Source organism: Emiliania huxleyi (genome assembly GCF_000372725.1).
Source record: "Emiliania huxleyi CCMP1516 unplaced genomic scaffold EMIHUscaffold_5, whole genome shotgun sequence".
In the NCBI taxonomy this organism is placed as follows: domain Eukaryota; phylum Haptophyta; order Isochrysidales; family Noelaerhabdaceae; genus Emiliania; species Emiliania huxleyi.
The window spans coordinates 622,597-645,523 of record NW_005198244.1 but is presented as its reverse complement, the minus strand read 5'-3'; the positions used below and the strand labels follow the sequence as shown (position 1 = coordinate 645,523).

The 22,927-nt window shown below is 65.2% G+C and overlaps 4 protein-coding genes across 4 annotated transcripts; all 4 read left to right on the top strand.

The window, feature by feature from the left end:
* Positions 1-805: 805 nt before the first annotated feature.
* Positions 806-2,167, top strand: EMIHUDRAFT_197062 (hypothetical protein; the record flags this gene model as incomplete). The annotated part of the gene is made up of 3 exons (XM_005766982.1): positions 806-969; positions 1,146-1,167; positions 1,667-2,167. The coding sequence occupies 3 exons, from the start codon at positions 806-808 to the stop codon at positions 2,165-2,167; spliced, it is 687 nt and encodes a 228-aa protein (XP_005767039.1).
* Positions 2,168-2,398: 231 nt separating this feature from the next.
* EMIHUDRAFT_432534 (hypothetical protein) lies at positions 2,399-3,331 on the top strand. Its single transcript, XM_005766981.1, has one exon. The coding sequence runs from the start codon at positions 2,407-2,409 to the stop codon at positions 3,127-3,129; it is 723 nt and encodes a 240-aa protein (XP_005767038.1). The 5' UTR covers positions 2,399-2,406; the 3' UTR covers positions 3,130-3,331.
* Positions 3,332-10,162: 6,831 nt separating this feature from the next.
* Positions 10,163-10,949, top strand: EMIHUDRAFT_432533 (hypothetical protein; the record flags this gene model as incomplete). Its single annotated transcript, XM_005766980.1, has 1 exon — positions 10,163-10,949. A coding segment is annotated over one exon (562 nt), but the record flags the coding sequence as incomplete, so codon positions are not given.
* Positions 10,950-19,323: 8,374 nt separating this feature from the next.
* Positions 19,324-20,034, top strand: EMIHUDRAFT_432532 (hypothetical protein). The gene has a single exon (XM_005766979.1). It carries the CDS (start codon positions 19,339-19,341, stop codon positions 19,864-19,866), a length of 528 nt encoding a protein of 175 aa, XP_005767036.1. The 5' UTR covers positions 19,324-19,338; the 3' UTR covers positions 19,867-20,034.
* Positions 20,035-22,927: the final 2,893 nt, after the last annotated feature.

Below are 22,927 nucleotides of genomic sequence, written 5' to 3'. Positions count from 1 at the left end.
ACTGAAGGAGGAGGTACTCACGTGGGCGGCGTGCGAGAAGGCCATAAGACGGTTCAAAAAGGGCAAGGCGGTCGGCTCGGACCTACTCGACGGATACCTACTGCGCATAGCAACGGAGGACATTCAAAGAGACTACTGGCGTCTGCTGGTAGAGATTGTCGAGACAGAAGCGTATCCGCGGGAATGGAATGACTGGATTGCGATGCTAGCGATGAAGCCGGGGGAGGACCCGAGTGTGTGTTCTTTTTGCTTGTGGCCGCACGTCATGATGAAATTCTGCAAAACCCTCTGGCCGGCCCCTGCCCTGCCCCTACCTACCTACCTACCTACCTTACTTATGGGAAACTAAAAAAGAAAGCACAGGATGGGTGAAGGTGGGGTACTATACCAACTAGAGTGATGGCTGGTGGTACTCTCCTGCAACCACAGTCCTTCCTGTGACATGGCAGGCCACTCTCAAGCCCTACAAGCACCAGATCACACACTTGGGGAAGGTTGACATCGTGATTTTCGCGGAAAATTTCGAAGAGAGGGGAAAACCCGACGGGAGGGCCCAGACCTACCCTACCTCCCCCGTCATGACGTACGGCCGAGCAAAAAGAACACACACTTGCGGTCGGCCAAATTTCGGGGCGCACGTCGCCAACGAGTCTCTCTGTCTCTCTCACTCTCTCTTCCCAACGAGAAGAAATGTGGCACACAAATTTCTCGTACATCCAGTTTACCCGGCAACGATTATGAGCGTCAAGATGAAGTTGTGTGAGGACGAAAACAGCTCGTACAGCAACAGATCCAGGTAATCTGGATGGAACCCGAGCACCTCAATCACCTTGGGACCATAACAGAATGTATTGGCTTCTGCCGCGGATCCATGGCGAGGTGCAAGGCGTGCCTGTCAGAGCAATCAGAGGGGTGGCCGTTCCCGCAGCACGACTGGTTCGAGTTCCAGTTGTTGTCGACGCCGAGACGGTTGACAACTTCACGGCTTGCCTTCTCCGAAGTCTTACGGAGAGAGAGTTGAGAGAGAGATTTTTAGGAGGCCAATGGTCCACAATTCACAACGCTTCCAATATTGTGTACCAGGGAGATAGGTGTGAGAGCTGTGGGAGCGGCCTCTTCAACTGAGCCAGTTAGTTGGTTTATAGAGGCGTGACAAACAAAAATCACGTGTGTGAGTGGTTGCTACTTTCATTCAACGATCGGCGTCGTGTTGGTCCCAACACTACCCGTCGCAAAACACTTGCCGTTTGCGTCGCTGGCACTAGACGTGCCACGCCCTGGAGGGCGGGCCCGGCGCCACATGGCGCCGGCCAAACCGTCTAGTGTGAAGACGAAAGACATAGCTGCGGCTGCGGCCGCACCACCCGGCGAGGCCGTGGCGGCGGCGGCGGCGGAGGCGGAGGCGGCGGAGGCGGAGGCGGTCGAGGCGGCGGAGGAGGCGGCAGAGGCGGCAGCGGCGGCGACGGAGGCGGCGGCGGCTGCGGCTGCTGCTGCTCCAACTGCTGCTGCTGCTGCTTCTGCTACTGCTGCGGTGGCGGCATCGCCCGGCAGAGATGCCGAGGCGGCGCTTCAGGCGGCGGCGGAGGAGGAGGCGGCGGCGGCGGCGGAGGCGGTGGCATTCCGGGCCAAGCGCGCGGCCCGACGGCGGGCGGAGCTCGTTGCTGAGGGCGAGGAGATCGGGGAGGAGCTGAAAGCCTCCGGGCTGGTCACAGCCTGGAGCGAGGCCCGTCCCGGCGAGCCTGGATACGCGGACGAGGACGGGGTGCCGGTGTACCGCGAGCCTGGCCCGCAACGCCACACGTACGTCGTGCTGGAGCTGCGGCCGCAACGGTCGAGCAGGGCCAGGCGCAACGCGCAGCAGAAGTCGGGGCGCGCGCGCGCCGATTCGCGGGCGGCCGGGAGGGCGCTCCTGCTGTCGTCGGACGCTTACCTCCAGCTGGCCGGGCGGGTCGCCGTGTGGAGGGAGCAGGTGGTGCGGGTCATGGAGGCGGACGCCCAGGAGGCGAAGGCGGAGGCGAACGCTCGGCAGAAGGAGCGCGTCGCTGCCATCCTCGCGGGCACGGACGCTGCGGGCGCGGGCGCGGGGGTGGAGGAGGCGCTCAATTGCTGGGAGGAGGGTGCGTACGAAGCGGAGACGCTGGAGGCGCTCGCCGAGTTCGGCGATTGAGCGCCTCCCTCTCTCTCCGGCTGCGCGCCCGACCGGTGCGGCCTCCGAGTCGGCGTCTAGCGCGCGCGATAAGGTTTTTGCTCGCCTTCCTTGGGACCCCGTGTTGCATGTCACTGTCATCACTGTGCGATTTCGGGGCCCGGGGTTGTGCGTTTACGTGAAGACGAAAAGGCTCATACACAGCACAGATCCAGGTGGAACCCGAAGCACCTCAATCACCTTGGCCCATAACAGAATACATGATCAGCACCCACCCACCCTCGTGCCCAGCTCCCTACGCCTATTTTGACGCCATCGGTTGCGAGGGCTGCGACGCGCCAAAGTACAAGGGCTGCTGCACCACGACAACGCACTACGAGCGCCCCGGGGTCGACCCGACAAAGTGGAAGTGCCACTGCGACTACAGCGACGCGTGCGAGTCGTGCTGCGGCTCGACATGCTGCGGTGCACGGTCCGTCTGCTGTGGCGACGGTGAGAGCGGCTCCTGCCACGATGTTGAGAGCGGATCCTGCCGCGGCGGCGTCTGGAAGTTTTGGCCGCCGCCACCCTCGCCGCCGCCGCCGCCGCCGCCGTCACCGCCACCGCCGCCGCCAACGCCGCCAGGCTCGCCCGCTCCGCCCGCGCCGCCTCCCTCGCCGCCATCTGCCCCACCACCGCCCAGCCCGCTTCCGTACCTGCTCGCCGTCGGCGCGGCGGTGCTGCTCTTGCTGTTGTGCGTGTTCGTCGCCTTTGCGCGTCGCCGCTCGCGCGACGCGGACCGGCGGCGCGTTGGCGAGAGAGCGCGCGCTCGCGCGGCGCTGAGTGGCCTCGCGGCGATCCGCGCGGCGGAGAGTGGCGGCGGCACCGAGGTCTCGCCGGCAAGAGGCGTCCTCGACGCTCCTCTGCTCGCGGGCCAGCCGCCCGCGGACGCCTCCAACACAAACGCCACCGTCGCCAACCAGCCGACGGACCAGTACATCTGAGCGGATTCGCTCTCGCCAGGCGTCCGGAAGACGTGAGCAAAGTAGTGCTTGGCGAGGATGAGGCGACGCGGGGGTTGTTGTTTGTTTTGTGTTCCGTGCGTGTCTGCTTGTCTTCCACAGCCTGCGAGCCCCTCCTGCCGGCTCCCTCGGGGTGATGCTCTGATAAACCCTCCGGATCTTCGACAAAGGTCGGATATTTCTTTTTTCAAAGTGCAAGGTGTGAATAAGAGGTTTATGATAGGGCTACTACGACGAACTATGCGGCAATCGACTGGTGGGCGCCTGGCGCCCGACCACCCCCGCGCAAAGACCTCGTAGTAGCCCTCCCCGTAACCGACTTGGCCGGACTTGTCCAGGCCGCTGTCGCCGCGCAGATCGGCGCGAGCAGTCGCTCGAGGGGCTCTACTGGCTGGCGGTGCTCAAGGGGAAGGCGTACACGCTGGCCGAGGACACGGTCGTCAACACCGACACCATCCCCGCGGGCTATCTCGTGGTCAAGGCGCAGTGGCTCAGGCTCGAGCAACGCGAGTGCGAGGGCAAGCTTCGCTCCTACACGCTGCTCGAGGCCGAGACGCTCATCATCGTGAATCACATGGTGCGGCTGGCGGGCTTGCGCTTCTCGCCCGGCCCGGGCGGCCCTGCGGACCGCCAGCTGAGGAGCGCGCGCGATAAGCTCTATTAAATTGGCCTACAGACGCATTACTCGCTCGAGGCGTGCTGCAGTGATACCAGTCTTATTGAACTTGTTTGGAGGCGTCGATTTGTGCAAAAATATGTGTGTTAGAGAGCGCTAGATGGCAAAATTTTCTTCGCCTCCGGCGGGGCCGCTCGCCGCGGGGCTAGAGAGTGACTTTTGTCGATGTCGGCTAGAAGTGCTGCACGTTTTTCAGAATTTCACCCTCGGCCTTGACGCACGCAGTCAGTCACGAGTCAGGGACCTCCTGTCTCCAAGTTTTTTATAGAGCAGACATCTCCAGGAGAGATCCCCACCCCCTTCTCCCCTAGGTGGTGGACAAGCCAACACGCAACAGGCTGAGCGCAATTGCCATTGGGCGCTGCGCGCTGGCCCTTCGCAGTTCGCTCTGTGGCACGACCACCACGCACCCTCCACCCAGCACCAGCCTGCAGCCACCAACACCACCAGCTCTTGGCTCTTGCCTCTTGCGAAATTGCGCTCTTCGGTGGACGAGCACCGAGAGCACACCGAGCGCGCACCGCCGCGCGCTCCCTCCGACCCTCCCCCACCTCGCCGCCTGCCAAATCCCATAAGCCATATGCGCCCCTGCTTCCGAGTATGACTCCGAGCCCGACGTTTCCGAAGCTGAGGCGCGGTTCTACACGACGCAGTTCAGGAGGCTCGTCCAGGCTTGGAACGGCGGCAAGATAAGGCAAAGGACTTGCCGGAGGAGGTGGTGGCTATGACTTTGGACCTCTGCGAGCGGTGGCGAGCGGAGCAAGAGCGGTGTAGGCGCGTCCACGCCGCGCAGCGGCTCTCCCGCGACCACAGCCCACGGCACTCACGCACGGCCGCAGCCGTAGCCGCAGCCCCAACTCTCGCCGCTCTTCTGTGTCGGGTAGTGACGAGGGGTGAGGGCACGGATTGACGTCTCAGATTTAATTTTATGTATCCAAATAAATAATATTGCAATAGAGCACACATCTCCAGGAGGTGTGTGTGTGTGTGTGTGTGTGTGTGTGTGTGTGTGTGTGTGTGTGTGTGTGTGTGTGTGTGTGTGTGTGTGTGTGTGTGTGTGTGTGTGTGTGTGTGTTTGATGTTTGTGTGTGGGGGGGGGGGAGAGAGACTTTTAGCAATACCAAACAACTCTAACACTCACACGTCATTTGGGGCCTGGATTTGTTTTGTGTGTGTGTGAGTACTCACGATGCACGTGTATTATGAGTACAATACTTGAAATACTATTGTAATCTTGAATGGGCTTGTTTGAGAGATGTTTGGAGTGTGTGTGTGTGTGTGCTCGCGCGGGCGCTAGAGCGTACCGTCGGGTACTTATTTTAAGAGCAGGTAAACAGCAATAGATCCGGCCCTCAAGCGGCCTAATCGATACCCAGCCCTCACGGAATCGGTCCCTCGTTGTACAGCAATCGATCCTTCACACTGCCCGCGCTGCCAAACTTGCTGAGAATCGGTCCCCCCACCTGTGGCGCGAAGCTGATATGTCTCCCGCGCTCGGCGCGCCGACCGCGCAACGGCGGCAGACCACCCTCCGGTTCGAGGGGCGCCTGGGGGTGAGCGGGCTGCCTCCGCCAGAGTTTGGCTCGCCCACCTGTGCGGGCCCCCCTGTACCCCCTCCCCCCCCCGGCCCGGGTGTCTAGCAATTGGTCCCTTGGCAAGCGCGAATCGGTCCCCCTGGCTCCAGGAACTGATCCGGCACTACACCCGGATCTATTGCTGTTTACCTGCTCTTAAAATAAGTACCCGACGGTATGCGAGCCGCCTTGTCCGCGGCGCTACTAGAGGTGCACCGCGGGTTGGACTCGGTGGCAGCTTCTAGAGCTCGTCCGAGTCGCTATACCCTCTACGAGGCTTCGTGAATTCGGCTTCGTTCGACTCGAGGCGGGCCGCCCGTCGTGGGGGAGCGGGCCTGTCTGTCCGCGCGCGACTCGCCCAGCTTCTTCTTGTCCACCGCCGCGGCCGCCGCCATATTTGCGTACAAATAAATAAATAAGACATCTCCTGCATATGCGTATGGATGGACACAGCGCTCCAAACGTTTTATTTTTGGCGGCGCGTCTCGAAGTGGGCGCGCTTGGGGATACACACAAAAATATGCTCTTTCTCGAGTTGTTGGTCTTGTCGGCGCCGCCCAGTCTTCCCCCTCCATCGCTCCCGTCATCCCTGTCCCCGCCGCCCTCGCCCAAGCTGCTGCTGGCGCCACCCGACCCGCCGCCGCCGCCGTCGTTGCCGCCGCCGCTGCCGTCGCCGTCACTCGCCCTACCCCCTCACGAATCGCACCGCACTTCCTTCGACTACTCATTCCACGCCACGCCTAGAAACTGGTCGACGGCAGATGCTCTCTGCCGCGACTCGGGCGGGAGCCTCGCGTCGGTCACGTCGGCCGCCGAGAATGCGCTCGTCCTCCGCCTCTGCACGTCCGCCTGCTGGGTCGGCCTGAACGATGTGAAGCGCGAGGGGCAGTGGACGTGGACGACAGGGCCAAGCGCGAGCGGCTACAAGAACTGGGCGCCGGGAGAGCCCAATGGCCAGCTGCACGAGGCGACGGATGCGGCGTACCTGTACCCTCCCGGACACGCTTTGGCTGGCTTGTGGTGAGCTGCCCCCCACCACCCACCCACGCGCGCACGCCGCTCTCTCGCGGAGACGCGCGAGCACGCAGCCTTGCACCGCGCTTTTGACCCCCGCGCGCTCCCCTTCACACACAGGGACGACTCGCACGTCAGCGAGCTCAAGCCCTTTGTCTGCCAGCACGCCGCCCCTCTCTCCGCCTCCTCCGACCGGCCGCCTCCTCCGCCGCCCCCGGCCGCGGCCTCCTGCCAGTGCGACGCGGGCAGGACGTGCGGCCTCTGCCTCCGCCACATCCACCCCAGCGAGTGCCCCGGCCCATTCGACGCGCTGGCGGCGCTTCCTCCTTGCACGAGGGCGTTCCTCGGCGCCGCGCCGGGGACGCTGTGCGAGGGAGACGGCGACTGCGGCACCGACAGCGGCGCGACCAACTGCGGCAGGTTCCACGAGGTGTACGAGATGCAGGGCTGCACAGATCCGCGGCCTCCTCCTCTCCCGTCGTTGCCGCCGCCGCTGCCGTCGCCGTCACTCGCCCTACCCCCTCACGAATCGCACCGCACTTCCTTCGACTACTCATTCCACGCCACGCCTAGAAACTGGTCGACGGCAGATGCTCTCTGCCGCGACTCGGGCGGGAGCCTCGCGTCGGTCACGTCGGCCGCCGAGAATGCGCTCGTCCTCCGCCTCTGCACGTCCGCCTGCTGGGTCGGCCTGAACGATGTGAAGCGCGAGGGGCAGTGGACGTGGACGACAGGGCCAAGCGCGAGCGGCTACAAGAACTGGGCGCCGGGAGAGCCCAATGGCCAGCTGCATGAGGCGACGGATGCGGCGTACCTGTACCCTCCCGGACACGCTTTGGCTGGCTTGTGGTGAGCTGCCCCCCACCACCCACCCACGCGCGCACGCAGCTCTCTCTCGGAGACGCGCGAGCACGCAGCCTTGCACCGCGCTTTTGACCCCCGCGCGCTCCCTTCACACACAGGGACGACTCGCACGTCAGCGAGCTCAAGCCCTTTGTCTGCCAGCACGCCGCCCCTCTCTCCGCCTCCTCCGACCGGCCGCCTCCTCCGCCGCCCCCGGCCGCGGCCTCCTGCCAGTGCGACGCGGGCAGGACGTGCGGCCTCTGCCTCCGCCACATCCACCCCAGCGAGTGCCCCGGCCCATTCGACGCGCTGGCGGCGCTTCCTCCTTGCACGAGGGCGTTCCTCGGCGCCGCGCCGGGGACGCTGTGCGAGGGAGACGGCGACTGCGGCACCGACAGCGGCGCGACCAACTGCGGCAGGTTCCACGAGGTGTACGAGATGCAGGGCTGCGACATGCCTCCTACGCCGCCTCCTCTCCTGCCGACGCCGGCCCCGCCGCCTCCTCCGCCCGCGCCACCCTCGGCGCCCCCGGCCGCGGCCTCCTGCCAGTGCGACGCGGGCAGGACGTGCGGCCTCTGCCTCCGCCACATCCACCCCAGCGAGTGCCCCGGCCCATTCGACGCGCTGGCGGCGCTTCCTCCTTGCACGAGGGCGTTCCTCGGCGCCGCGCCGGGGACGCTGTGCGAGGGAGACGGCGACTGCGGCACCGACAGCGGCGCGACCAACTGCGGCAGGTTCCACGAGGTGTACGAGATGCAGGGCTGCACAGATCCGCGGCCTCCTCCTCTCCCTCCGACGCCGGCCCTTCCTCCCATGGTGCGTGCACGTGCAGACGCACCGCTTACCCCCGCCTCTTGCACTGTCAATGCCGTCGGGCTCCTGTCTTCGGACGTGGGTATGCGAGGGCCGCCCCTCGCCGCACCCTAGGTCGTGTGCGACGCCAGCCATCGGTGCGCCGCGGGGGCGTCGTGCGGCCTCTGCCTCCGCGCCGCGGAACCGGCATGCGTGCCCCGCGGACCCGCTTTATCAACAAAACTCAACGTGATGAGACTCCAAGGAAACACCGTTGGGGGGGGTTCCCGGCGGGCCCTTTTTTAAAAAGCCTTATGCCCGCGTTCCACAAAGGGACTTTTGGGGAGCAAAAGGGGGGCGCCTTTTTAAAGGGGGCAGGGAATTTCGGGAATAACAACAAAGGGAAATACTCCCCCCGGTTCCAGGGGGAGCCCCCCCCCCCCCCCCCTTCCCCTTTGGGGTCCTCCCCCCCCCCCCCCCTCCCCCCTCCACCCTCCTCCGCTCTCTCGAGAAGACACACTCCACTGCTCGCAGGTCTACGTCAAGGTCGACTGCCTCGTGCTCCGCGTGCCGCCGCCGCCGCAGCCCCCCCCGCTTCCAGCTCCGCCGCCCTCCCCGCCCACCTCCCCCGTGCCAGCCTGCGGCGCCTCCAAATGCGACGCGGGGGCGCCCTGCGGCCTCTGCTTGCGCGCGGTCAACGCGAGCGAATGCCCGTCCTCGCAGAAGGGGCTCAGGATTCTGCCGCGCTGCACGGCGCAGCTGCTGCAGCCCCTGGCAGCGGGTGCGCTTTGCGAGGTGTGGGGCAGCAGAGCGCATAAACACTGTCCTCGCCCCGTGCTAACCGCCCACACCCGCGCCCTCAGCTCAGCCCACGCCCTCTGCTCTGTCTCCACACCCCTCGGCCTTCGCTCACTCCCTCCCTCCCCCCCCCAAAACCGACCTCCCTTCCCTTTCGCAGGCCGACGGCGAGTGCGGGACGGACCCGGCAAACACAAACTGCCCGCCCTTCCACGAGGTCTACGCAAAGGTCGGCTGTGTTCGCGCACCGCTACCGCCCTCGCCGCCGCCTTCGCCGCCGCAGCTCCCGCCACCTCCAGCTCCGCCCGTGCCAGCCTGCGGCGCCTCCAAATGCGACGCGGGGGCGCCCTGCGGCCTCTGCTTGCGCGCGGTCAACGCGAGCGAATGCCCGTCCTCGCAGAAGGGGCTCAGGATTCTGCCGCGCTGCACGGCGCAGCTGCTGCAGCCCCTGGCAGCGGGTGCGCTTTGCGAGGTGTGGGGCAGCAGAGCGCATAAACACTGTCCTCGCCCCGTGCTAACCGCCCACACCCGCGCCCTCAGCTCAGCCCACGCCCTCTGCTCTGTCTCCACGCCCCTCGGCCTTCGCTCACTCCCTCCCCCCCCCCCCCAAAACCGACCTCCCTTCCCTTTCGCAGGCCGACGGCGAGTGCGGGACGGACCCGGCAAACACAAACTGCCCGCCCTTCCACGAGGTCTACGCAAAGGTTGGCTGTGTCCGCGCACCGCTACCGCCCTCGCCGCCGCCCTCGCCGCCGCAGCTCCCGCCACCTCCAGCTCCGCCCTTCCCGCCCACACCGCGTCCTCCGCCCCCGCCGCCGCCGGTGCCGGTGTGTTCGGGCGAGTGCATTGCGGGCGCGAGAAGGCGACGCAGTGCTCGCTCTCCCCGAGCACGTCTGCTGACGCACGGCGGTACTGCTAACAGGCGCCAGCTGCAATATGTGCCTCGTCGCCGTCGCGAAGAGCGTTTGCCCCACACCAAGTCCGCCCCGCGCAGCCCCGGCCGCAACCCCCGCCACAAGTGACCGAAAAGAAGAGGATCTCCGGGCACGTGTAGGCGAGCTGAGCCGCATGCAAAAGTGCCACCCGACCCAGCCGTGGTCGCCGGGCAATTTGTGCGAGGCGCGCTGCTGTCTCGTACGGGCAAGAGCTGCACCCGGCACCCTCTCACATGCCACCACCTTGTCTGCGCGTGCAGGGCGACGGCGAATGCGGCACCGCGCAACTGGCCAACAACTGCGAGCCCCATGACGTCTACTCCCGCTTGCGCTGCCGCCTTGCGCCATCCCCGCCTCCGCCGCCCCCGCCGCCCCCACCAAGCCCGCCCAAACCGCCCCCCCCTCCGTCGCCGAGTCCGCCGCCGCCGCCGCCGTCGCCTCGGCCACCGTCGCCGCGGCCTCCGCCTGCCCCGCCGTGGTCCGTGCCAGCGGGCTGGGCCCCCTATCACCTCACACATCAGCACAGCACTTGCCGCGCCAAGAGTCAGCGGCTCGGCAAGTTTGAGAGCGCCGGCGAGTGCGCCGCCGCGTGCGACCGCAACCGGCCGGTCTGCTCCTTCTTCATCTTCGGCAGGCTGTCCGACGAGCGCGGCGCCTACCGAGGAGAGTGCTGGGCCTCGCTCGCCGCCGACAAGTCGTGCCCCGAGGGCCTCGAGCCGGCCGAGGCCAGCATGTACGCTCTCGGACCGGAGCCCGTCGCAGACGAGGCCACGCGCTTGCTCGTCGTGGCGCTGTCCACCGCGCTGGCCACGGCGGCCCTTCTCCTCGCCGCCGCCGGCTGCTACGTGCGAGGCTGCCCCCCCTTCTCTCGCCGGCCGGGTCGGAAGGGTCTGCCGGGCAGGTTTGTCGAGTTGCGGGCCTGAAGGCGAGCAGCTTGCAGGCTAGAGTGGCGGGCGGAGCGACGGCCGACCGCGAAGACGCACCAGTGGGGAGTGAGAGTATCTCTCTGCGCGGGGGCGAGGCGCTCGGGGCGCGTGGTGCCGGCGGGGGAGCACGCGCTGGGGCAATGTCAGCGCTGGTACCCCACACCCAACAGAACCAAACCCTCCTCACATCTGATCATAAACGCCGGGAAAGCCGCTAGCCGGGTCTGACAATTGAGGTGACATCCGTTCCGATCAAAAAATGGCTTTGATTGGCGCTGGCGCCTGCTGTTGACAAGTGGGATCATCTGGCTTCCGGAATACTTCCGCGAAGCTGCCCCCAGCAGGCGTTTGACCAAAATCCAAATTTCCCTACTCCAGTTGAGGCTGCCCTCGGACCCGAGAAATGGCTTTATTTCTTTGTTCAGTCCAGTGCGCGCCCGTGTCCCGGTGCCGAGTGTTGGCTGTTGCGCTGCGGCCTGCGCACGCTGAAGGTCCGCTCGGAACCGAACCCAGCTCCTCCAGGCCCAGGGGTCTCTCCGCCTTGCCGGTTGCACCCGGAGACTCCGGCTCGCTACCGGCAACGCGGCCAAAATAACCACGTCGAGAACCTCGCAGAAGAGCGAAAAGAGGCGCAAAAAAAAGTCCGGAACACGGGCATGTCCGCGGCAAAGAGCAGCACAAGCCCTCTCTAGACTCTCTACTAACAATGTAACAATCGCGAGCATAACCCAACGCGGCCAAAGGATATCCCAGAGTGGCAGCAAGGGGGCGGGCGGGCGGGGGAGGGCGGGTGGACGGGCGGGCGGGCCGCGTGCCTCGAACGCCGCGTCGGTGCGGAGGGCGAGCGAGTTGACGATCTCGTTCAGTAAACTCTGGTCGCAGCCGCCGCAGTCGCCAGTTACGATGGAGACTACCTCGAGGCGGTGGAGCCACTCGCTGAGCAGCCAGCCCACCGTCAAGTCGGCGGCGGCGTGCACGTGCCGAAAAGCGAGCATCCCGCTATTGAGCGGCAGATGGTCGGCCTGGCCGATCACGGACGCGGCGCGGAAGGCCGGAATGTCCCACTGCAGCGGCCGCAGGAAGGCCACGTCCGAGTCGGTGACGAAGACATCGGCGCCGCCCTTGATGAACAGCCGCGCCAACGCGTAGATCTTTGCGCACAGCACCTCCGCGAAGTCGGTGTGGAAGCAGCGGCGCGTGAAGAAGCACGGTAGGCCGGTGGCAGCGGCACAGACATTGGGTGAGGGTGTCGCCAGGTAGACGTGGTCGGCGCGGTCGGAGCCCTGAACCAGCTGCGTGTGTATGGATGCGGCAGCGCGGATCCCTTTCAAATTCGTCGGGATCAGCGAGTAGAAAAGGCGGCCATCTTTGCGGCGTCTGCTGCGGTCCAGCTGCAGCGGCGATTCGTCGAGGCTGTAGGCCAACGCGAGCGGGTGCCGGCACGCGTCGTCGGCGCATGGCTCTTCCATCGGGCAGCTCTGCAGGCAGCGCGCGACAGAGCGCAACTGGTTTTCCCGGCGGCTGCTTCCGTCGGTGGCGCACGCGCAGTTGCAGCGCAGCACGGAGCTGGAGACGTTCTGGCTGATTCTGCTGCAGTGCCCATGGCAATGCCTCGACCCGTGCAGCGGTGCACAACCGCCCACGGTGCTTCATCTTCGATATGCAGACGGATTCAAAGAGAAGAGAACTTTGGCGTATGTACCCGGCCCCTACCTATAGCGCAGCCCGGGGCGTATCCGCTAACCTCCGCGGCAATTCAACACGGAATTTGTGTTCGCGTGCGGGTCATTCTGACAAATGCAGTCCATGGTGGCCGTTGCCCCCTTGCGCAGGCTGAGTGGGGGGCATTCTGTGCAAATCTCTTGGGCGATGCAACTGCCACGGCAGATGATCACCTCGGCAACACTCCGCATTGGGTTGGCCGCGTTTCCAACATATATTGACGGAAAGTGGATGCTATCATAGCCCATCTGTAAGGCGCGCTCACACCAGGTAAAATCCATAAAGGGTCCATGCCCTCGCCATTTTGTTGGGCCGAAAACGGCCAGTAACTGCCGCGCCTCACGTCCCGGCATATGCAAGCTCTTCTGGCCGATGTTCACAAAAGTGCCGCTCCCGGGAGCTGAATAAAACCAGCAACCGTAGGCAAACCGATCTGTTTCACCAATCCAGGGTGGTGCTGTAGTGAAGCCGTCGCACCCGTAGCCATTTTCAACTGGATTCAAACGAACCAATTCAGCCCACGCATTGTTGGGAATGGAACCGTTGTACCAGCTTTCTGGTAAAAGGACTAGAGGAGCTGTTTGGCTGGTATACTGGGTTGAATTTAAGACTCTCGGGCCAGATGCCACCTTGTCCCTTGTCAATTGGACTTCCAGCGTGATTGGCCGCAAGCAGGAGGCGTGACAACTCAGCAAAAGGTTGAAGCTTGTCAAGCCACACAAACTGTACTGTGGCGGGCGACCGCCAACCACTTCCATATACTGATTGCAGGTATTGCCCCCATTCTTGCAGGAAAACCGCACCCGGGTTGATGGAAACGTCATAGGAGGTGTCGCTGACGCACGCCGATACGCGGATGTTAGACCTTAAGTAGCACCTGAACGGCGTTACGCCGGAAGCTGTTGTCACCACACCCTCACAGCTCTCGAAGTCAGTGCACGCTGCCCTGCACGTCGGCATGTCCACGGCGGCTGTGTACGCACCATAGTAGCCTTCCACCACCGTAGCGCCATGTCCTTGCCAGCAGTTGAAGCCAGGATGCAGGAGCCACCCAATATGTGGGAGGCCGAGGGAGCTCGAGTCGAGTGGCCGCGGCAGCGGGGCGAGCGGCTGGGGTGGGGCGGACGGCGCCGCGGCGTGCGGCGGCGGCGGTGCGGCGGCGAATGGCCTCGGCGGCGACGCGGAGCCAGCCGCCGGCAGCGAGGCGACGCCCGCGCCAGCGCCCGCTGCTGTGGGCTGTGGAGGGCAGACTATGTCTCGGCGACCGTCCCAGCACCAGCCGCCGTCGCCCAAAGCAAACCCGTTGCGCTTGCCGGCGCACCGGGCGTCCGCCGTGCCCGTGTAGCAGCCGCCCTGCACGCACTCCACGAAGTCCGGTTGGTCGCAGCCGGGGTAGAGGCAGTCTTCTCTAGCCACGCATGACGGCGGAGGCGGCAGAGGTGGAGCTGGAGACGGCGGCGGCGGCGGCAGAGGGGGGCGCAACGGCGGAGGCGGAGGGTGCGGCGATGGCGGCAAAGTTGGTGGCGGCGGCGGAGGCGGAGGCGGCGGAGGCGGCAGCGGCAGCGGCGGAGGCGGCAGCGGCGGCGGCGGTGGCGGCGGCGGCTGCAGCGAGTCGGCACGCTGTTGCGACAAAGCTGGTGGCGACGGCGGTGGCGGTGGCGGCGGAGGAGGCAATGGTGGCAACTGCAGCGGTGGCAGCGGCTCGGCCCGTTTGAGCAAGCACACGGTGTTGGCGAGAGGTAGGGTGCGCACGATGCGTTCGGGCCCCAAGAGTAACTGGCACGACATGACCACCCTGCCTCGCTTGGTGGACATCGACGAGTGCTGGATCCCGACGCACGCTCCGCTATGTCGCAGAGCGCCATTCCCGCCTCAGCCGTTCCTGTGATCACCGCCTCACCGGCGAAACGCGAGAAGACGAAGTCGGACGCGAAGGGCGAGCGCATCTCGTACATCTTGCCAGTGCCCTCGATGGCGCCCTCGGCCTGCGCTGAGGTGACAAAGGTGCCCGCATCAGGGTAGACGTCGAGCCTTCCAATGCGCGGCACCGGGTCGGCAAAGGACTGCCCGATCAAGCCGTGCGCGATCAGCGGCTTCCTCTGGGGCGAGTAGGAGAGCTCGATGTCGAGCCGGTGGCTAGGCCCGGCAATTCGGTCGTGTACGTGTTCGCCGTGCACGATGATCTTCCACGGCGCCCCGTTGGTGTCGGTGGTGAATGGGTTCACCTCTATTGTCGCGGTGGACATCTTGGTCGATGCATGAAGCCCACCGCAGAACCGTTCCGAGTTGGGCCCGAGCATGAAGTCGTGGCCACCGCAGGAACCCTTGACATTGCTCCAGCCCCAGTTTTGATCTGTGGGCGAGACGATGGGTGCGAGGTGAGGCGGGGCGAGGTGAGATGGGGAGGTGGGACGGGCGTGGCTGGGCAGGCTGATGCGGAGTAGGGCTGGGAGGAGGTTGTTTTTTTGGGCGGGGGGGGTGGGGGGGGGTGACCGTTCAGCTCGCGGGCAACGTAGCTCACGTAGGCCCACTTGCACAAGCGGTCGCCCGCGACGAGGGCAGAGACGTGGACCTCCGTCATGAAGGTCCCATTGACGAGGAGCTTGCCGTCGTGGAGGGTGTAGAGCGCCTCCTCGATCCGCACGTTGACGCTCAGCCCCGGCGTGGAGAGGTAGTTGTAGAGCGCACCGTCCTCGCCCCTGAAGTCCGCCCGGCCGCCCTTTGACAGGTCCAGGTGCGGATCCTGCCGCACTCTGGCGACGTCCGTGCCGGAGCACCGTTCAAACTCAAAGTTTGCCTGCACGAGGGACAGCAGGAGGACGGTGGAGATTATGCCAAAGATGAGGTACATCGCCCGGCCCAGTGGCCCTGCTCAACCACGCGACGGCGGCGACCGAGGACACGAGCAGTCGCAATGGCGATTTCGGCCCTCGCCGATGCGTTCTAGACTCGATGGAAGTCGATCAACGATGGAAATCGTACGCTGGTACTTACTAGCGAGGCCTTCTTGATTCTCGGACGGCCGAACGAAGGGATCCGCCGTAAAGAAAGAAAGAAAGAGAAAAGCAGCGCAGAAGCGCCATGGCACAGAACAGCTTGAGAGTCTCCCCACCCAATAGCTAGTTAGTTGCTTTTGCGGTTTTGTGGAGGGGCGTGGAAGCGGCAGGCGCGTACTTCGATTTGGTCCCCGGTCGAGAGTCAGCAGATGTCCTCATGGTTCATCTGCTGCCAGCCGCTCGACCTCGAGTGACGTCGAGTCGACAGTCGGAGTGCTGCAGAGCCCACTGGCACTGCCCACGCGCAGCGCATTTCGTATCCGGTTAATTAAATCCCGACCGATGGGTTAGCTACCTTCCCGCACCACGTCACACTGCGGGTCACACTCGACACAATCCTCCCCCACAATCCACTCACCCACTCCTCCCAGCCCGCTGTCTCAACGGCCTCCGCCTTCTCGAGACAAGCCGCCGCCAACCCTGGCTGGCCCGCGGCATCGTGCACAAGCGCCAACGCCATTCATGATTGTCATCATGTCATGTGCGCGCATCATGGCCTCGATCATACTGCTCAAGTCGCTCGGCGGAGCAACGACCCTCCTCACTGCGGCAAGGTCATCCACATCTGATGCAAAGTGTTGGCCGTATTTTCCGCACGGTCATCGCATTCGTAGCGGCCACCACAGCAACCATCGGTGCTGTCAGAGACTGCCCAATGACTACCATCGCCGCCACCCACGAAGAAAGGGAATCCCCACGCATTATAAGTCACCGTGCTCATGCCAGGGGCTGTTGGGATGTTAGCGGAGTGATCAGACATTGCGGCGTAGCCCGTCTGGCCCCAACTGGCCGCTGAGGCGGCACCCGCATCGTCGAGAATCTGAGTGATCTGGTCGCTTCCGGTGTGCGTAAAGTGAACTTTCCTCGTGTGCGCATCGGTATGGCAGTAGAATCGAACCTTGCCGACATCGGCCGCGGTGACGCCGTAGTAAGTGCCAAGCGGAATGTGCGATCGGCTGGTCGTGGGGCTCGTGGGGATGGCTTTGACTCGACTAAAGCTTGTGTACGCGTCGTGCTGATAAGCGCCCACGAGCGCCCAGCACTCGCCCTCGTACAATTCCGAATACAGCTCGAAAGTAGCGTCTCCGATGGTGTATGGAGTCATGCCAGAGCAGTACACCGGCGGCGGAGAGGGCGAGGCCGAGGGCGGCGGCGCCGAGGGCGGCGGCGGAGAGGGCGAGACTGAGGGCGGCGGCGGAGTCGGCGGCGGCGGAGAGGGCGGTGCCGAGGGCGGCGGCGCCGAGGGCGGCGGCGGAGAGGGCGAGGCCGAGGGCGGCGGCGCCGAGGGCGGCGGCGGAGAGGGCGAGACTGAGGGCGGCGGCGGAGTCGGCGGCGGCGGAGAGGGCGGTGCCGAGGGCGGCGGCGCCGAGGGCGGCGGCGGAGAGGGCGAGGCCGAGGGCGGCGGCTTGTAGAGCACCGTGATCGAGATCGTGGTGGGCTCCTCCTCCATGCCCACCGGGGCTCCGAGCTCCTCGGCCATGCTTGCGAGGAAAGCCGGCAGCGTCGCGGCGGCCGTGATGTCTTGGGCGGTCGGCCCCCCCTCGGCCTGCACGATGGTCACCCGCACCGTGCTGTCGCCGAGGTCCTCGAGGGCCATCTGCTCGGCGGTGACAGTCACGGGGGGTTCGCCGTTGGCGAAGGACTTGATCTTGGCGGCCTCGACGGCGTCCAGGTCGATGGCGGCGAGCGCGCGCCGCCGCCGGGTCGCGCCAATCTTGAGAGCGAAGGAGGAGGCGGGAAGGCAAACAGGCTCCTCGGCGAGCCGGCGACGGGCCTCCGTCATCCCTTCTCCGGGCTGTACCTCGAGCGACGTGGCACGCGCAACGAGGGTGGCCATCGCCTCCTCGCGCATGAACTGCCGCCAGCCGTCGATGCCCTGCTTGACGGCGCCCAAGGCCATGTTTCTGAGGCGCCTGTCGACGTCCGCAACCTCCTGGGCGAACTCCTTGTCGCAGAGCGCCATTCCCGCCTCAGCCGTTCCTGTGATCACCGCCTCACCGGCGAAACGCGAGAAGACGAAGTCGGACGCGAAGGGCGAGCGCATCTCGTACATCTTGCCAGTGCCCTCGATGGCGCCCTCGGCCTGCGCCGAGGTGACAAAGGTGCCCGCATCAGGGTAGACGTCGAGCCTTCCAATGCGCGGCACCGGGTCGGCAAAGGACTGCCCGATCAAGCCGTGCGCGATCAGCGGCTTCCTCTGGGGCGAGTAGGAGAGCTCGATGTCGAGCCGGTGGCTAGGCCCGGCAATTCGGTCGTGTACGTGTTCGCCGTGCACGATGATCTTCCACGGCGCCCCGCCCGCCGGCGCCCGCCTGGCCGCTGTCGGCCGTGGCTCGCGTAGTGCAGAGGGAGGGAGAACGTGCGGTCCTCGGTCCGGGCGGCGGCGGGCAGGGCCGCGAGCCTACGTGCTGAATACGCCGACCTCAGGGCGGGAAGACGGTATTGTTCAGAGCACCGCGTGAAAAACTGAGCCGCTGGGTGCCCCGCAGCAGCTTCGCTGGGCCAGAAGAACCGGTCCGCGAGTGCTCCGCAGCAACCTCGCTGAGCCAGAACGTCGGCTCGCGAGGTGGGGCGCTAGTATGAGACCGATCCGTCGCAGTTCTCTTGCTCCAAGCGCTTGCGCTTCGGCGGTTAGTGGTGCACTAACCTCCGAGAAACCCTTCGGGTCGCTCCTCATCGCAAACCCTGTCGGCAGAGTCCTCCTACGGGAATGTACGTAAGAGCTACATACACTGAAAAAGTGACGTAAAGCACCCATTTTTTAAGCGTTCGCCGCATACACAAGGTCCGCCTGCGTGCGGCACCAGCTTCTCAGGGCCACGGGAAAAACGACGGAGGAGATGCATCCTAGCTGTCGCCACCGAAGGCGACTCGACGCCGCTGAGATCGGAGATCAAGCTCTGACAGGTCGCACGTCGCTCCTTTGACGCCGACGTGACTCACCCGTGCAGAGCACATCAGGACACGGTCTCGATGCGCTCGGTACGACGCCTGCGACCCGTCTCGGGTCAGGGTGGCACGACGCTCATCGCGCCCGCCAGCGCTGCCGTGCAGGTTGCCACGACGAGGTCGAGCACGCTTCTATACGCTCGCCCAGCCTTTCTTTTCATCCCATTAGGCAGCCTGGGAACGGTGGCGATCAGAGGCAAAGCCTACGAGGGGTGGTAGAACCACATGTCACGGCCACCGCCGGCTCGACGCGACGATAGCCTCCGGAGGCTGACTTTGCGGCACCATCATCGGACGATGTCGACGAGCTGGGTCGCGCTCGCGGTAGCCAGGTAGCCCCCCATACTAGTAGCACCAGCCATGGCCTCTCAGGGAGCGCGGGCGAGGGCGCTGGGAGCACACGGACAAAAAAACATCAAAATTCATCATGTTCACAGCACCCGTATTTGCAACTTGTCGCATACCGTTATTGCCCGAAAGTAGCTTATTGCCGTCGCTGAGAGGCTGCTAGGTTCCGGCTGTTTGTGAGGTGGGTAGGGTGCTATCGGGGGATTTGGGGTAGGGGGGTAGGGGGTGGGAGGCCGGCGGCTCTGCCGCCGCAGGGCCAGGGGAAGGGGGTAGGGGGGTAGGGGGGTAGGGGGGTAGGGGGTGGCCCAGCCACTCCCGCCTCTCTGAGCTGGTTCTCGGCCCGAATCCACAACGACCGACCGACGGCGGACCTGTACTCGAGTACAGCTGCATGAGACGCGGGCGGCGGGCGCGCGGAGGGGCAGCGTGAGGTGACGACGGCTGACGCTGTACAAAACTACCGTTACAGCAATCTGGAGCCGTGGGGTAGGGGGGGCAATCCCTTCCCTACCCGCAACAGCCGGACCCCCGATCGCTTCTCCGTATCTGGTCCCCATAATGCACTGGTCCGTCCCGCTGCTTTCGCTCTCGACACTCCTCTCCTTCACCACCTGCTTCTACTTCTTCAGCACTCCCGAGACCATCGCGGTCGCCCGCGAGACGCGGCATGCGGCCTCGACACAGTCGTACTGGGGTCCGGTCGACAGCGACTTTGACTGGTGCGAGCGCAACAACGAGCTCTCGGCGTACCTCAGCGAGCCGTTCAACACGGCGACCTCTGCCGCCTACCCGCTCTGCGCCGGCTACGCCTGGCGGCTGCACCACCGCCTCTCGCTCTCGCGGTGGCACCGGCTGATGCTGAGCGTCACGATGGCGATGGGCGTCGGTTCGATGATCTTCCACGGCACGCTGCGCTACTGGGCGCAGCTGCTCGACGAGCTCCCGCTCTACGCGATGGCCGTGCTCGCGGCGGCCACGTTGCGCCAGCGGGCGAGCCGGGCGCCGGGCGTCCAGCCTCTGGCGGCGGTGGCCGAGCCTTGCTTGAGAACTCACACCCGTGAGATGGCGTGGCCGGTGATTGTGTAGAGGCGGTGCCTGCAGGCTTGGTCCGCCTTCATCGCCGCCGGCCTCCTCCTCTCCGAACGCGACTCGGCTGCGCGCCTCTCCTTCCCGCGGCCTGCCCAGATCTCTCCCGGACCTTTCCCGAAGCCTTCCTGCAGGACGTGCACGTCTCCTTCCGCGGCCTGATGACGGCCCCGCCGCCACCCCCTGCCCCTCCCCCGCTCTTCACCCCGCCCCCCTCCCCTCCGCCGCCCTCCACCCCGCCCTCGCCGCCGCCCTCCACCCGAAGGTCACCTTCTCCGTCGCTTTCGTCTACATCTTCACGGCAGGCTCGGTCGCCGGGGAGGAGGTGTGCTCTGTGTCCGTGCCCGCAATCCTGCGAGCACACACGCTACGCCGAGTGCGTACGCGAGTGTGAGACACCCGCGCATTCGCGCGAGTCCCCGTGCTGGTGTATGTGCTCGGCCCGGTGGTGGGTCCTCTGCTCACTACTGACGGCCCGCCTCAATGAGCCCTAGGTGGACGCGGCGCGCGGAGGCGGCGACGGCGCGCTTGCTCTCCCGGCGGACCCGGCGGCAGGGACCAGGCTCCTCCTCGACTCCGCCTCTCCTGCTCCCAGGCGCGACGCTCTTCCGACTGACTTTCGTCAGTTTCGTCGCCGCCATCCTCTCGTGGATCGCCGACATCCTGCTCTGCCGCGAGCTGCAGGCAGCCCCCGGCCGCACGGCTCTTCCTCCCCATCTCCTAGACCTTTCCTCGACCCCGGCATCGACCTCGCTCCTCGAGCCTCCTTGTAGGCGCTGCCTCTGGGGATGCCGTACCCGCAGCTGCACGCCCTCGGCTGGCACTTTGGCACCTGCCTCGGCCTGCTGCAGCTCTTCTGCCTGATGCTGCTGCACCAGCACTGCGTGCGCGACGGGCTCGAGGCGTCGGTGAGGTACAGGGCGGGGCTCGTGCCGCTGGTGGTCGCCACCGCGCACGAGCCCTGATGCGAGAGGGAAATGTTTATGAAATGCCCACACTCCCACACAGACTCGCGGGGAGTCAGCGTACATGTGCACAGAGAATGATGACACAGAACCCTCGCCCCCACCTGACACGATAGTCCCCCTTCCCTCATCGGGAGCGGACGACGCGACCCGCCGGCTTAATAAACACAAAAAATAGTCGCCGACCACGACGCACGGCGGCGTGCGTGCGCCGCATGCCGAGACGAGCCGAGGGTGGGGGGGACTAGGTCCAGCCCTGGGTGGCGCAGATCTGACGTTTTGTGACAATCGTCAGATCCGTGTTTTTTTGGTCTTGCGGTACATCTCTCCGCTCGCCACCTCACGCTCCGCCGTCCGGCCATGGATGGTCCGATGGAGCTCGCCGAGCTCCATCGGACCATCCAACTCCGGTCACCGATTCTGAACGCGCTCAGCCTCAGGAGGTACCAAACCGCGCGAATTCTGCACGCCTCGCTGCACCGCTGGCTTGACTGAATCAGGCAGCAGCAGGCTGCTGCTGCTGCCACAGCAGCAGTCTGCTGCGGCCCTAATACGCAAGTTGATGACTAGCAGCACTGCCGGGGGCATTCGAGCCGCCACAGCCGGTGTGCGGCTGTGCACTGCCACCTGCCCGCGGCTACGCACAATGTGCGCTCGCATTGGATGAGCCCTGCTGATGGACCTGCATCGCCTAGCTGCACGAGAGCAATGCCGCAGGCAGTGGCCGTGGCATACACTGCGAGCACACTTGGTGCAGCTGCGAGGTGCAGCAAGAGCACGTCGTTCCTGCCTCTGATGCCACTCTCGCGGCTTGCAGCGCGTCACTCGCGCATGCTCTCCAGGAGCTATGGCGGGCGCGTGTGTGGGGCTGTAGCCTGTGTTTGGCCGGTTCTGACCCGTTTACTATCAGTATCATGTCCGGGCCACAAAAAATCGCACACGGGTAGCGGCTCAGGGGCCCAGTAAGTCGCGGAATCGCCAAATGTCACAACCCGCTGCGCCACCCAGGGCTGGACACCTAGTCGGGGGTGGGGGGGTGGGGAGGGAGCGGGGAGAGGCGGGATGGTGACGACGCTCCACGAGCGAGGTCCGAGGACCCACACACCACACAGCACGATTTGTGTGTGTGCGGGAGTAAAGTTTGTCGCATGTCGGGAGGGAGAGGGGCAGGCTGCTCACCCACGTGCACCGGGCCAGTGCTTGCGCCTGCACTTGCACTTTGAATGCCGTGCGGGTACTCCACTGCCTGTGTCCGGGTGTGGAGATGCGAGGGTCGCCCCCCCTTCCCACCCCACCACTTTGTGTGTGTGGAGAAATTTACCTTACCTTACCTTACAGCGGCTTACTTACACAGCACTCAGCACACTCCCCGACGCACTCGCCACAGTCTCAGGAGCCACCACCGCCCCTATTAGCACCGCCCCCCACAAAAAAAGAACTCGCCCTGCGCAAAGACCGCATGGGCGGCGATTGCTCCTTTTTACCCATCTCCTAGTAGAGCCGCTCCGTTTTATTTTACGTATTTTAATCTGACCCTGCGCCGCGCACCTGAGGTGAGGAGCTATGTGCCGCCGTTTGTCGGGGCACGCTATCCTGTGCAGTCAGGGCAAGTGGGGGCGGGGCGGACAGCCCCCAGGGTCTTTATGGCTAGTTCCATTTCACTCTGACACGCTAATCTTGAAAACGTCCAACGGAGCTCCGTGTTGCTCCCAGCGCCCTCCCCCGCGCTTCCTGCGGCCCTAGCCAATGATACTAGCATGGGAGGTCATCTGACTACCGCGAGAGCGACCCAACTCGTCGACATCGTCCGATGATGGTGCCGCAAAGTCAGCCTTCGGAGGCTATCGTGGGGTCGAGCCGGCAGTAGCCGTGACATGTGGTTCCACCACCCCTCGTAGGCTTTGCCTCTGACCGCCACCGTTCCCAGGCTGCCTAGAGCCGTAATGGGATGGAAAGGAAGGCTCGGCGAGCGTATAGAAGCGTGCTGCCGTGCTCGACCTCGTCGTGGCAACCTGTACGGCAGCGCTGGTAGGCGCGATGAGCGTCGTGCCACCTGACCCGAGACGGGTCCCCTCGTTTGGCGTGCCCGTTTTATT

What these genes read in the sequence shown, in the direction of transcription:
- EMIHUDRAFT_432534 (XM_005766981.1), top strand. Translation starts at nt 2,407, where the DNA reads ATGATCAGCACCCACCCACCCTCGTGCCCAGCTCCCTACGCCTATTTT.
- EMIHUDRAFT_432532 (XM_005766979.1), top strand. Translation starts at nt 19,339, where the DNA reads ATGCACTGGTCCGTCCCGCTGCTTTCGCTCTCGACACTCCTCTCCTTC.